The sequence below is a fragment of the Anabrus simplex genome, chromosome 4 (assembly GCF_040414725.1).
Source record: "Anabrus simplex isolate iqAnaSimp1 chromosome 4, ASM4041472v1, whole genome shotgun sequence".
In the NCBI taxonomy this organism is placed as follows: domain Eukaryota; kingdom Metazoa; phylum Arthropoda; class Insecta; order Orthoptera; family Tettigoniidae; genus Anabrus; species Anabrus simplex.
In genome coordinates, this window is record NC_090268.1 from 102,167,177 (window position 1) to 102,180,612 (window position 13,436).

General features: G+C 41.9%; 1 protein-coding gene across 6 annotated transcripts in view; it reads right to left on the reverse strand.

The window, feature by feature from the left end:
• The window catches only part of LOC136871660 (protein dead ringer), a 917,083-nt gene that overhangs the window by 316,537 nt on the left and 587,110 nt on the right, over positions 1-13,436 (reverse strand). For all 6 annotated transcript variants that reach the window (XM_067145149.2, XM_067145146.2, XM_067145148.2 and 3 more), the window contains exon 4: positions 6,918-6,990. In XM_067145149.2, coding sequence (XP_067001250.1) covers positions 6,918-6,990 — 73 coding nt within the window. The remainder of the gene's footprint in view (positions 1-6,917; positions 6,991-13,436) is intronic.

Genomic DNA, 13,436 nt, shown 5'->3' on the forward strand with positions numbered 1-13,436 from the left:
AGATTAATGAGATCCCCAGTGTGAATGTTACTCAGAATCTCAGCAGTGTCCAGGGAAAAGTCCCTTGTAGCTACACGTAAACAGTCTACATATGTGAATCAGTTAATCATGGCAGTGCTTTGTTCTTCGGATATAAATGAAATAGCTTCCTTTCCTCAACATAGGCAAACATCTAAGGGAAACACCTCACAGTATACTATGCTTCTTAAAAGTCTACGCATTTCTCCTTTTCGGACAATTATTGTATTTCAATTCTAAGATGGACTGGATATCTATCAATTCTAGTTGCACAGGAGCACTCGCATATTCTCTTGAATCACCAAAGTTTGTCTGTTTAAATCCACACTGAATTTGGACGAGTTGGATCACATGTTAACCACTGAACATTTTCCACAAAAATATGGAAATTACATCAGGAGGGTTCGTGATCGCGGGCACTTAATTTATTCGTATGATGAACCCACCAAGGGGCTCGCGAGCAGCAGATTGAGAACGCCTATTTTATGATAATGATTTTTTTTTTGCTACTGGCTTTACGTCGCACCGACACAGATAGGTCTTATGGCGACAATGGGAGAGGAAAGGGCTAGGAGTGGAAAGGAAGCGGCCGTGGCCTTAATTAAGGCACAGCCCCAGCATTTGCCTGGTGTGTTATGATAATGAAATTGGCATGGAGTTTCAACATCTGATGAAGAACGATATCTATAGGAATGGTGGGCAAGGGGAGAATATGGTGAACCCTAAATAATGACTAAAAGCTGTACAATTCTCGCCATCTTCCGAAATGTTTACGAAATTTTCTAGTACTATCTTCCGAAATACTAAATATGGAGCTGACAATACTGTTGACAGGGACTATTTTTTGATTATCCAGAAATGTTATACTTCATGTGATATCGTTCTTACTTCTCGGGCCGATAGAAATTCGTCAGTTACACTTGGGCACAAAACATGACGGCTTTGTTCCTGAAAGCGAGCTGGAAGCCAGCTGTCAATCACATCCTGCTGAGTTAACGAGTTCTAAGTTATCCTTGTTTGGTGTGGAGAGGCTGCCAAAACACTTTCTTCCGTGTTCACCCTTTCTCGTGTCCAGTGCAGTGTAGTGATCCGTTTAGCATTATTAATAGTAACATAATAATACCGTAATAATAAATAACTCAGTTTACTTCGAGTTACAAATAACGAAGTCCATAAAAATGCTTTATTTTTATTCTAGCTTTTTTGGTGCTAATGAAGTGGACAATTTGGCAACTCCGGCTACAGTAGACGTAGTAAATCCTATAAGCCGCTAACAGACACCGGGCTGCCGCCGAAGAGTAGTGGTATGAGTACAGGCCGTCCTGTTTTGTCCGCAGGTATACCCTATAGTCCTACAATACTAAAATGCAGAAGTGCTGCACTCTATGTAAAGACGAACGAATCATTGTTAAGGGACTTACGGCTCCAATATTTGTCATGCTCTTTATCAAATCTGTCTGGTGATTATTCTTCACGACACATCACGGAACCTATCGAGAGGAAGAACATGTTTACGTTGCTCTAATGGGAAACGCCTATCAGTGGTCCCAAGGCCATTCTATAGGCTTTCACGTAACAAGCAATTCAATCCGGCGCTCCTGCCATGAGTAGAGCAATTCTATACGATTCGTATACCGAGACATGGAATTACCAAGAACAGTAGCTTCCTGAAAGTGCTTCGCACAATTCTAAGCCTATTCTACACATCGATGTTTCTAAACTGAAATATGTAATGAATGATTTCTTTCAAAACAAAATTTCCCAAAATATTCGGGAAAGTTTTACGAATGGAAATCCGAAATCCACAGCCTGCTACCAGTCATTCGGCCAGGTCAAGAATGGAATTAATGAAGCCCCCATCTAGTGGCGAGGATAGGAATTGTGCCGGATGACGAAGCCTGTCGCACTTTTCTTTCAATTGGCCTTACATCGCGCCGACACATAGGTCTTAAGCGACGATGGGGTTCGAACCCACTATCTCCCGAATGCAAGCTCACAGCTGCGGGCCTCTAACCGCACGGTCAATTCGCTAGGTGTCGCACTCCTCTGGGGCAAGGATTAATGCATGACTGGCAGATTAAATGAGATTATATTGGACAGTGTTTCTGGGAAGAAAGTGGCAGGGAAAATCGCAGTACCCGGAGAAAAATCTATCCGGCCTCCGCTTTTATCCAGCACAAATCTCACAAGGAGTGACCGGGATTTGAACCATGGAACCCAGCAGTGAGAGGCCGGCGCTTTCGAAGTTAACTAATATTTCACAAAATTACTTAGTGGCTGATGGGCCTTGGCCTACCAAGTAACCGCTGCTCAGCCCGAAGACCTGGAGATCATGAGGTGGCGCGTTGGGTCAGCGTGATGAATCCTCTTGGCAGTTATTTTTCGGCTTCCTAGACTGGGGGCGCTATCATACCGTCAGATGGCTCCTGAACTGTTCTCAGCTAGGTTGAGCAGACCTCAAACCATCCCTCACCCCAGATAAAAATCTCTTAGGCCGAGAATCAAACGCACGGCCTCCGGTAAGTAGCAAGCTCGCCACCCCTAGACCGCGGGATCGGCGTCCTAGGTATTAGAGTTGTCTCAATATTATGAACCATTAAAGGCCAGAGTATGCCAGGACAACTGCTGCCCAACGACACATAGTCAGTGTGACAATATCCTCAGCCATATAGCCGGGTCCACTGCCTCCCGTAGCAGCCAGCTCCGTACGAGGCTGAGTAAAATCCGTTCCAGAATTAAAATCATTGAACTGGTCAAGAACTAAACCCGGGGACTCCAGGTGAGAGGCAGACCTTTACAGAACAAGGTTGACCTGCCGAAATTTAGTTCTTCACAACCCTTCATTGAAATTACTGTACGAATACATATTTGTAGTTACATTTCCCCTGAAGATGGTTTACGTCGTTTTCCCATTTTCACACCAGACAAATGCTGGGGCTGTACCTTAATTAAGGCCACGGGCGCTTCCTTTCCACTCCTAGCACTTTCCTACCCCAACCGCCGTAAGACCTATCTGTGTCTGAGTCATCGTTTGAGTAACAGAGAAAGAGAGAGCAGACTGCTTCGTATAAACTGAGTGAGGTGAGCATCAATTCCTTCCTTTTAGTCTAACGCGGAAACCTGAAGACTAATAAAACTGTGCATGGTAAAAGGAGAAAGTAATTTTATTCGATATATATCGCGCGATAAATCTAAACCAGGTGACTTTACGACTACTAAACCTGAATGATAGGAGCATATTATTCGTCTCTGTATCTGTATGGCGGAGACTGCCGGAGTGTTAATGTTCGAGACTTGCTGACCTATTCTGTGCCTATTCAGGTAACTGACCTCACTCAATATCCAATGCCATTGTAGGTCACTAAATATAAGGAGTTTTCGGAATTGGTTAAAAGGAAAGTAACACGTTCACAACGCCGTGCACGCGTACTATCTGCGCCTGACAAGAAGTAGCGGCAGCTTGCAGGTACGGCACTACACCAAGTACAGTAGAGACAATACGCGACACTGAACGAGATATCGAGGGACAGATATTGGAGCTCACTCTAGCGGATAGACCTGAACAGTACTGATTCTCTCATAAGAGCACGTGTATTTTTGTGTGAAGTTTTTGGTATTATTTATGCGTTTTCAGTGAGCTGACATAATTAAATAGTAGCGTGTGTCATTCCTTGATATCTCCTCTCAACATGAGGTGAAAGGTAAGTGCTGTGTTTGGCTGCAGTAATTACGAAGTAGAGAAAAATGCGCGGTCGTTCTTCAGGTTCACTCGTGACAAGAACATGTAAGTAATATTGTGTTATATATATTATATATATTCTTCCAGTGACAGATATTTTTATAGTACTTCATAATCTTCTGACCTGCTCGACCCATATTTTAACTGGCATAAAATGTAATACGCATATTTTACCGATGTGTTGTTGTAGGTGTGATCTGTGGGTTTTGAAATGTCACGGAAGTGATTTGGATAAGGTGTACAAGAAAGAAGGGACGTTACGCTTATATAAGAATTATAAGATCTGTTGAGATCATTTCCAGGCCAGCGACTTTAAAAATCCTCGACTAAACAGCCAAGGGTATGTTACAATTTTACTCTAATTGTACGTAAATATTCATCAAAGCATCACTATCGACAACTTTTTCATATTTTTCTTTCTTTTATCCCTCTTCTCAGATTAAAGTCGGGATTTTATAGATTTTCTTTCTGTTAGTAGGCTTCATGTTAAGAGGAAAATTGTCCAGCTATTAAATGTTAATTCATTGCATCATATGTGTAAGGAATGTGCCGATATTTTTATTGACAAGTGTCTTAATGTGATGATACAATGTTTAAAATGAGAAAAAAGACAAATCCAACCGTAAGAGTTCAGGCAGGAATGCTAAAGCTAAAAAAGTAATGCATAAATGAAAGATCAAGCCATTTCACAGCAGCCCATTTCATATCTTGTTTATGTGTCTAATTTCAGTCTTTGAATAATAACCTTTTAAATAATTCTTCATTCATTTATCCAGAATTGCTTTAGCAACTTCGAAGTTAATATCTCAATACCACTTTCTTTCTAGACGTAATTTATTTATCCATTTCCGTATATACGTTTCCATTGATATTTGAATTTAGTGCGATTTGTTCAGGTCAAGTCACTAGGAGCGCCACCGTCGAATTGTCTCCCATTTTAGCAAGGCGAAATCCGTAAGTGTCCCGCATTGTCTCTACTGTATTTGACTACACCAACGTCAGTTACTTTTGCTGTTATCTTAGATTTCCAAAACTCGAATGTCATTATCTCGGATAACGCTCACTTTCGTATTAACCACAGAATTTATTATCTCGGTTCACCAAAACTAAGTTTTCGTTTCAATCTGAATTTGAACCGTAAGTTTTTCATACTGACGCGCGGAAAACAAGTGACTACGTGCTGCCGCCACTATCGAAATGTAAACACGTTTCGATTTCATTCGGGGTTTGCAAATAATTTATCATAAATTATGTTTGCTCTCGACGAGAAACGGAGAAGGAAGCCAAGACTTTCCAAGATAATAAATTGTTACTGTTTTTACAACTGCCTTTACGTCGCACCGACACAGATAGGTCTTACGGCAACAACGGGATATGAAAGGCCTGGTGTGGAAATGGAAAACCACGGAAAAACCATCTTCAGGCCTGTCGACAGTAGGGTTCGAACCCAATATCTCCCGGATGCAAACTCAACGCTGAGCGCCCTTAACCGCTTGGCCAAAAATTGTTACTGAATTTGGTGGCAGAAAGCATTGATATCATCGAGAATTTAAAATATTATAGTGTATACATTGTATATTTCACTCAAAACGTAAGGTAGTATTCCTTAATTCTTCATCAACAAGTCATTTAGTCGTGTACAGTACAAGTTATTATCAAGAATGCATCTTAGGCGTACCTATGTGTTGGGAATTCCAGGTTATGTTCGATCATGAATAACGCTTTAGATAACCTAAAATGTGTCTGAAAAGCAATGTCGTTGAAGTCCTCGAAATATGTCGCACATTCCTTTATCCACATAGGAGGTTTATTAATTGATGTTGATCATATTCCTCGTCGCCGTGATTTCCTCTTTTAATTAGATATTCCAGCCGTTTACGAGCTGCCATCTTGGAAGTCTGTTGTTATTTTAGATTTTCCATTTTACCGGCCAACCAATCTCCGGTAAAATTTTAAACCGAGATAATATCCGTTATCCGAGATAATGCTGTTGGTGAATACAAACTTAACTGTTATCTCGGTTTAGGCAGCTTCACACAAAGATAAAAGCTTTTACTCCCGTTAGTAAATACGGGCTTTTCTACAAACATTCATCGAGCTCTCTGAGGCAGATGCATGTTTATTATTAAACTATTCATTATGCATTACTTAGAGTAAATGTGTAATTAAAGCACGATTGCACCACCACTTTGAAACTTCACAACAGCGTCTCAGTTCGCAAGAATTACCGTGGACCGAACAGATGTTTATTGCCAGGCCATGAGACTTGAGATAGGCGCATGCGCACCGCTTACCCTGCATCCACGTGACTTCTCGTCATACGACCACAGTAGGTATTGATTCGTATCTCTCTGCCTTCTCACATTTAGCGGGAAATTTAATTCAGTTCCAGTAGATTCTGAGACTAACTACAAGTAAGACAGTGTCATCGGCATACTCATATTAAAGAAGACACCACTAACCCCCACTCTGAGTCTTTACATAAAGGGCAACACGAAAATTCATTTCTGAGTAGATGTTAAATAGCATATGGGAAAGAACTCTGCTTTGACGCTTTTCATAATCAGGACTGTTTCTGAAAGCGTATCATCCATTTTTACTCCAGCATTCCGGTCCCTAAGAATAACACGTCGAAAGGTATCAAAAGCTTATTTATAATGATTACATGAATAATTCATCCTCATAAAGAGAACTGGACTATCTTTCGAGGTAGCCTTGGCGAGAAGAAAGGCACACCGCACGTTTACCGCCGGTGGTACAAGTTCTGTCTTCTTTTAGATCGTTGGAACACAAAGAAAAGCATCGACAATTCTCTGTCAGCGCTGTTAAATGAACGTATTTTGAATATCCAACAACAATCTGGAAGATGGAGAAATTCCACTTTCGACAAAAAGGAGGAAAAACATTACTGATTTTAACTACGAATGAAAGAACGAGAGTACTGAAAAATACCATAAGATAGCAAATGTTAAAGAAAGGCTACAATAGCAATGAATTTGGACGACTGTGAAGAGCAAAGCACATCCTTCACAATGCTCACGATACAGTATGTGCATGAAGAAACCATTAGAGGTTCTTTTACTACATATCGCGAGGATTGTTTCTTTTTGGTGCGATCAGTAAATGATTATTTCTATATCAAATAAAACATTTATCTTACCTCGTTTCTGCATGTAGCTGAAGAGATCGTCGAGAAATTCTTTCCGTTTGGGGTCGTCGCTTAGCTCGTACAGCTAGAAACAGAAGAAAAACCCATGACAGATACTTCCCAAATCGCTACAGAAGAAAATTTAATATTCTAACCCTACATCCAAAACATAATTTTATGCTCAGCTAAGCTAAAACACAGTACAGTAAGTGCGTTTAGAATTTGTGAATAAAAACTGAGGTTTTGGACTTCCCCAGAAGTTTCTGCCATGCTTCTGCAGTTCTTAATTCCCAGATCTCTGATATCCTGATGCAGACATTCTTCCCACCTCAGCCTTCGTCTACTAACTTTCTGAGAATCTTCTAACAATGTATAAAAATATCTTCATCATCCTATTGTCCGACTCGTTGGCTGAATGGTCAGCGTACTGGCCTTCGGTTCAGAGGGTCCCGGGTTCGATTCCCGGCTGGGTCGGGGTTTTTAATCTTCATTGATTACTTCCAATGGCCCGGGGGCTGGGTGTTTGTGCTGTTTCCAACATCCCTGCAACTCACATACCACACATACACTATCCTCCACCACAATAACACGCAGTTACCTACACATGGCAGATGCCGCCCACCCTCATCGGAGGGTCTGCCTTACAAGGGCTGCACTCGGCTAGAAATAGCCACATGAAATTATTATCATCATCCTATTATCAATGTCACGTAGTAGATGTCCATTCCGCACTAGCCCCTTCATCTGAAGGACTTCAACAACAGAATCTGGTGTATTAAATAGCCTGATAAACTCGCAGTTGCACCTTCTCCACACTAGGTTTTCTTCTACTGAAACAAAAATACCATCATACAATTCTTCTGTCGAAGAGAGAATTAATTTCCTATTAATATCACAAAGGGCAAAATCGCTAACTAGATTTGGTTACATACTACTTAAAGGGACATTAAAACATGGTATTTTATTCCTCACTAGCATTTGTATCGTTCTTCGCACGGGAATTTGTAATGGATTACACGATTCCTTCTTGAATTTATGCGAAGTTACATGTCCAAACGTTTAATGCGGCATGTTAAACTGATATTTTTCTACGAAAGCACGTGGAACATGAACAGGTGGATTCTAAATATGAAGCCTGATTAAAATATTTCCAGTAGTCTTCCAGTTATAAGAAATATGCTGTACAGGCACCCGCTTTTGGTCTAAGTCTGCTAGGACTGCTGTAAAATCTTTCGTTAACGATATCTCCCTTATTAATACTAGTATACAAAGGGATACATGACAAAAAAGATTTGGAAATAGATTTCCATTAAGGTTGGTAGCTTTCAATTCAGGTTGGTCTTGTATATTTTGTGGGAGAGTAAAATCACTGTTCTGGTTTCGTACAAACCCCCAGCCAATTCCAGGATTTTGAAATGGTATGGATCTTAAAACCTCCTATTGGACACGTGGATTCTAAATATAAAGTTTGTTAAATTATTTCCAGTAATTTCCCAGTTATAAGAAATATGCTATACAAGCACCCGCTGGAACTTCAACGGTAAAACTGTCCGTTAATCATATGTTCCTTATTAATCCTCCTAACGAAAAGGTGCACATGAGAAAAACGTTTTAGAATGTGATTTCCATTAAGGCTGGTAGATTTACGTTAAGTTTGGTCATGTCTTCCATTAAGGCTGGTAGATTTACGTTAAGTTTGGTCATGTCTATGTTGCGGGAGTGTAAAATCACTGTTTCTATCTTCCTATAAAGCCCCAATCCATTCAGGGATTCACAAATAATAGTGGCCCTAAAATATGCTCAAGAACCGGCGGATTCCAAGTATGAAGTTTGGTAGAAATACACCCAGTAGTTTTCCAGTTATAAGAATTCAAACAGGCACCAAAGCTAAAAATTAAACAGATGGACATTATTACACATTAAACGGATAACTGTATAAAAATTTCGCCAAAATAGGCAATGCACAGACACACCGTCGTTACAATTTTATTTATATAGATATAAAAATGATCAAAGGCGTGTATTGCAAGATCACTAACAGAGGACAATTAAAAAGCACTTACTTGTATCCCGACATTACGTCAAAGTAGTAATTCCATGAATATATGATGTTCACAACTGCACTGTAGTCGAAATAAACTTTGAACTTACTTGGTCGTGCTGCTTTACGTTGCACCGACATAAATAGGCCTCATGGAGACGATGTGATAGGAAAGGCCTAGGAGAGGGAAGGAAACGGTTGTGGCCTTACTCAAGGTACAGTCCGAGCATTTGCCTGATGTGACAATGGGAAACCAAGGAAACCCATTTTCAGCGCTGTCGACAGTGCGGTTCGAACCCACTATCCCCCGGATGCAAGCTCACAGCTGCGCGCCCCTAACCGCACGGTCAACTCGCCCGGTTTGGTGGTGTGCAGTACATTTTGTACATATTGAAGAAAATGAAATGTTCATTGACTTGGGTTATAACGGGCGACTTAAACGCACTCTACAGTGTGATGGCGATAGTACCAGACCTTTAGCTTTGATCCTTTCCAACAGAACAAATACGGTATGACCTACGCCAGCAAAGCTCAAATGGATAGAGGAACAGACGAGAAATCGGGAGGTTGTGGGTTCGGATCCCACTGGTGTCCGGTTGGCCATTTTTCTTCTGTACTTAACATGTCTTCAGTATGTAATAAATACGACCTAATAAGTTGAAAGTTTATTTCGAGTAGTAATTCAATACCTGTCCAACCATCTGTGCTGTATATAAAAACAGCTAGATTGAAATCTTGAGAAAGCGATAAAAAGCAGCAGTCTTGGAATATCTTCTATTCCGATCACTTACATTGCTGTCAGCTGCACGTGAGGAGATCACTGACATGGGCTTTGAATAATCCGCAAATAATTTGAGTTGGAAGTTATTACATATGAAACTTCCATACACGGACAACGTTAAACCTTTAGACTGACTTATTTGGACGGTTTTATGGGCGAAAGAATAGAGAAACAGATGAAATTTTAAGACTCATGTTTCCAATTACCATTCTCAAGAAATTAAAACTGTATACATTAAGTTCCGGCTTGTGTTGCTAACTAATTAATGACTAAGAAAAGTAGCAGAGAGACTCATTATAGGTAAATGAACGGAATGAACTGATCAGGAACAGCTCATATAACAAGAAAAAGGACTGAGATGATGATGATGATAATAATAATAATAATAATAATAATAATAATAATAATAATAATAATAATAATGTCAAATCTTATGTTACAGATTTCAACAGATGTCAGATTGTCAATATATTGCCCATCATCGGTGTTCTAACCTCCTGAGACCATGAACATTGTTTTGGACCAAATCCCATAAAAGTTACATTTCTGGACCAAGTAGGGCAGTATTCTTCACGAAAAAGTAAGAACATTTCAGTCCCCTTAATTTTTCCTGTATCACTCACAGATTCGAATTATGCTTATTTACCACAATGTACTGACGTTTCCTGAACTGGTACTACACATATGAATCTACCGTGGGTTTAAAAGCAAATTGTGACTGAATGGTCTGCGTTGAGATCTTCGGTTCAGAGTGCCCCCGGTGCGATTCCGGCCGTGTCAGGGATTTTAATTCCGTCTGATTAATTTTTCTGGACCGAGCTCGATAGCTGCAGACGCTTAAGTGCGGCCAGTATCCAGTATTCGGGAGATAGTAGGTTCGAACCCCACTGTCGTCAGCCCTGAAAATGGTTTTCCGTGGTTTCCCATTTTCACACCAGGCAAATGCTGGGGCTGTACCTTAATTAAGGCCACGGCCGCTTCCTTCCCACTCCTAGCCCTTTCCTGTCCCATCGTCGCCGTAAGACCTATCTGTGTCGGCGCGACGTAAAAGTAGCAAAAAAAAAATTCTGTCTCGGGAACTTTGTATTTATGTTTGTCCCAACAATCTCTTCTCCATATTCAGACAACACACTACACTACCAACCACCAAAAAAACACGCAATAGTGATTACATCCCTCCGCATAGGGCCGGCGTCAGGAAGGGCATCCGTTCGTAAAACGGGGACAAATCTGCATAGGCTACACAGGTGTGGGAAGAAAGCCGAAGAAGAAGAAGAAGAAGAAGAAGAAAAGCAAAACGTGTGTTAGGTGTTCACCCTCTGTTCTGCTCATGCCCTTGATGTTTTGGCAGATCATAATTGAATGGTCAATGCTAAGAACTTGAGGGTCCTGAGAAGGACCTCTAAGTACGTTTCTCCTATGATTTCCTTGTTACAGAGGCTCTACTGAGGACTTACCCGTCTCAAGCGAAGCTCTTCTCTGACATGGTGTTTTACTTGTGAAACTCAGACGGTTGTTATACACATTGTAAATAAAGATTAACAAGCAAAACGCACGGTCAGTTTTTGACATTTCATGTACACACCTCTCACATCATAGAAATATACATACAATGAAACAAAAAAAGAACGTCACTGAATGAATCGAACATGGATGATTTGCATTGAGACCAGTCTCCGGCTCCATGGGTAAATGGTTAGCGCGCTGGCCTTTAGTCACAGGGGTCCTGGCTTCGATTCTCGGCAGGGTCGGGAATTTTAAACATCATTGGTTAATTTCTCTGGCACGGGGGCTGGGTGTATGTGTCGTCCTCATCATCATTTTATCCTCATCTCGATGCGCACGTCGCCTACGGGCGTCAAATCAAAAGACTTGTATCTGGCGAGCCGAACTTGTCCTCGGATACTCGCGGCATACGCCATTTCATTTTATTTTATTTCATTTCATTTCACAGCCTAGTGTCAAAAGAATACGTCCGCCTCTGTGATGTAGTGGTTGGTGTGCTTAGCTGTCACTCCCGGAGGCCCGGGTTCGATTCCCGGCTCTGCCACGAAATTTGAAAAGTGGTACGAGGGCTGGAACGCGTCCACTCAGCCTCAGGAGGTCAACTGAGTAGAGCTGGGTTCGATTCCCATCTCAGCCATCCTAGAAGTGGTTTTCCGTGGTTTCCCAATTCTCCTCCAGGCAAATGCCGGGATGGTACCTAACATAAGACCACGACCGCTGCCTTTCCTCTACCCTGTCCATCCCTTCCAATCTGCCCATCCCCCCGCAAGTAACCTGTTCAGTATAGCTGGTGAGGCCACCTGGGCCAGGTACTGGTCATCCTCCCCAGTTGTATCCCCGACCCAAAGTCTAAAGCTCCAGGACACTGCCCTCGAGGCGGTAGAAGTCGGACCCCTCGCTGAGTCTGAGGGAAAAACCGACCCTGGAGTGTAATCAGATAAAGAAGAAGTCAAAAGAATACAGTTCACAGGGTATTGCTCATGCAAGTAAAACTTCTACAAAATTTGTATGAAAGATTGCGAAAGAGTGGTTATAGGCAGTTGCACAGTGTAATTCATTGCGGGAGTGGAAAAGGACAATAGCGCCAGTAAGACTGACCCTTTGATTTTTTTCCCCCTCCTTCAATTTAAATTGTCTGCCATTAGCCCCGTTCTTTCCCGTCTCGAAATAGCATCATTCTTTTATCTTTTTTCCTACAATCTGCTTTACGTGGCAGCGGCACTTTTAGGTGTTAGAGTGACGATGGGATAGGAACCGGCTAAGAGTGAGAAAGAAGCGGCGTGGCCTTAATTAAGGTACAGCCCCAGCATTTGCTTGGTATGAAAATGGGAAACCACGGAAAACAATTTTAGGGCTGCCGCCACTGGGGTTCGATCGCACTATCTCCTGAATAATGGATACGGGGCGCACTTGAGCGACTGAACCTATCGAGCTCGGTCTTCTTCTTCTGCTTCTTCTTCATCATCATCATCATCATCATCATCATCATCATCATCATCATCATCATCATCATCATCATCATCTGTTTACCCTCCAGGGTCGGTTTCTCCCTTGGACTCAGCGAGGTAGACCACCTGTACCGCCTCAAGGGCAGTGTTCTGGAGCTTCAGACTTTGGGTCGGGGGTTACAACTGGGGAGGATGACCAGTACCTCGCTCAGACGGCCTCACATGCTATGCTAAACAGGGACCTTGCGGGGGGATGGGAAGATTGGAAGGGATAGACAAGGAAAAGTGAAGGAAACGGCCGTGGCCTTAAGTTAGGTACCACCCCAGCATTTGCCTGGAGGAGAAGTGGGGAAACCACGGAAAACCACTTCCAGGATGGCTGAGATGGGAATCGAACCCATCTCTACTCAGTTGACCTCCCGAGGCTGAGTGGACCCCGTTCCAGCCCTCGTACCACTTTTCAAATTTCGTGGCAGAGCGGGGAATCGAACCCGGGCCTCCGGGGGTGGAAGCTAATCACACTAACCACTACACCACAGAGGCGGACATTCTTCATTATTATTATTATTATTATTATTATTATTATTATTATTATTATTATTATTATTATTATTATTATTATTATTTCCTGCCTCCCCATACATCAATTTCTCATGGACGGCACTTCGTCTGGATCTGGCCCAATTTTTACGGTCGGATGCCATTTCTGAAGCCATCATAACGTCAGAGGATGTTTTCACTATTATGATCCTGTG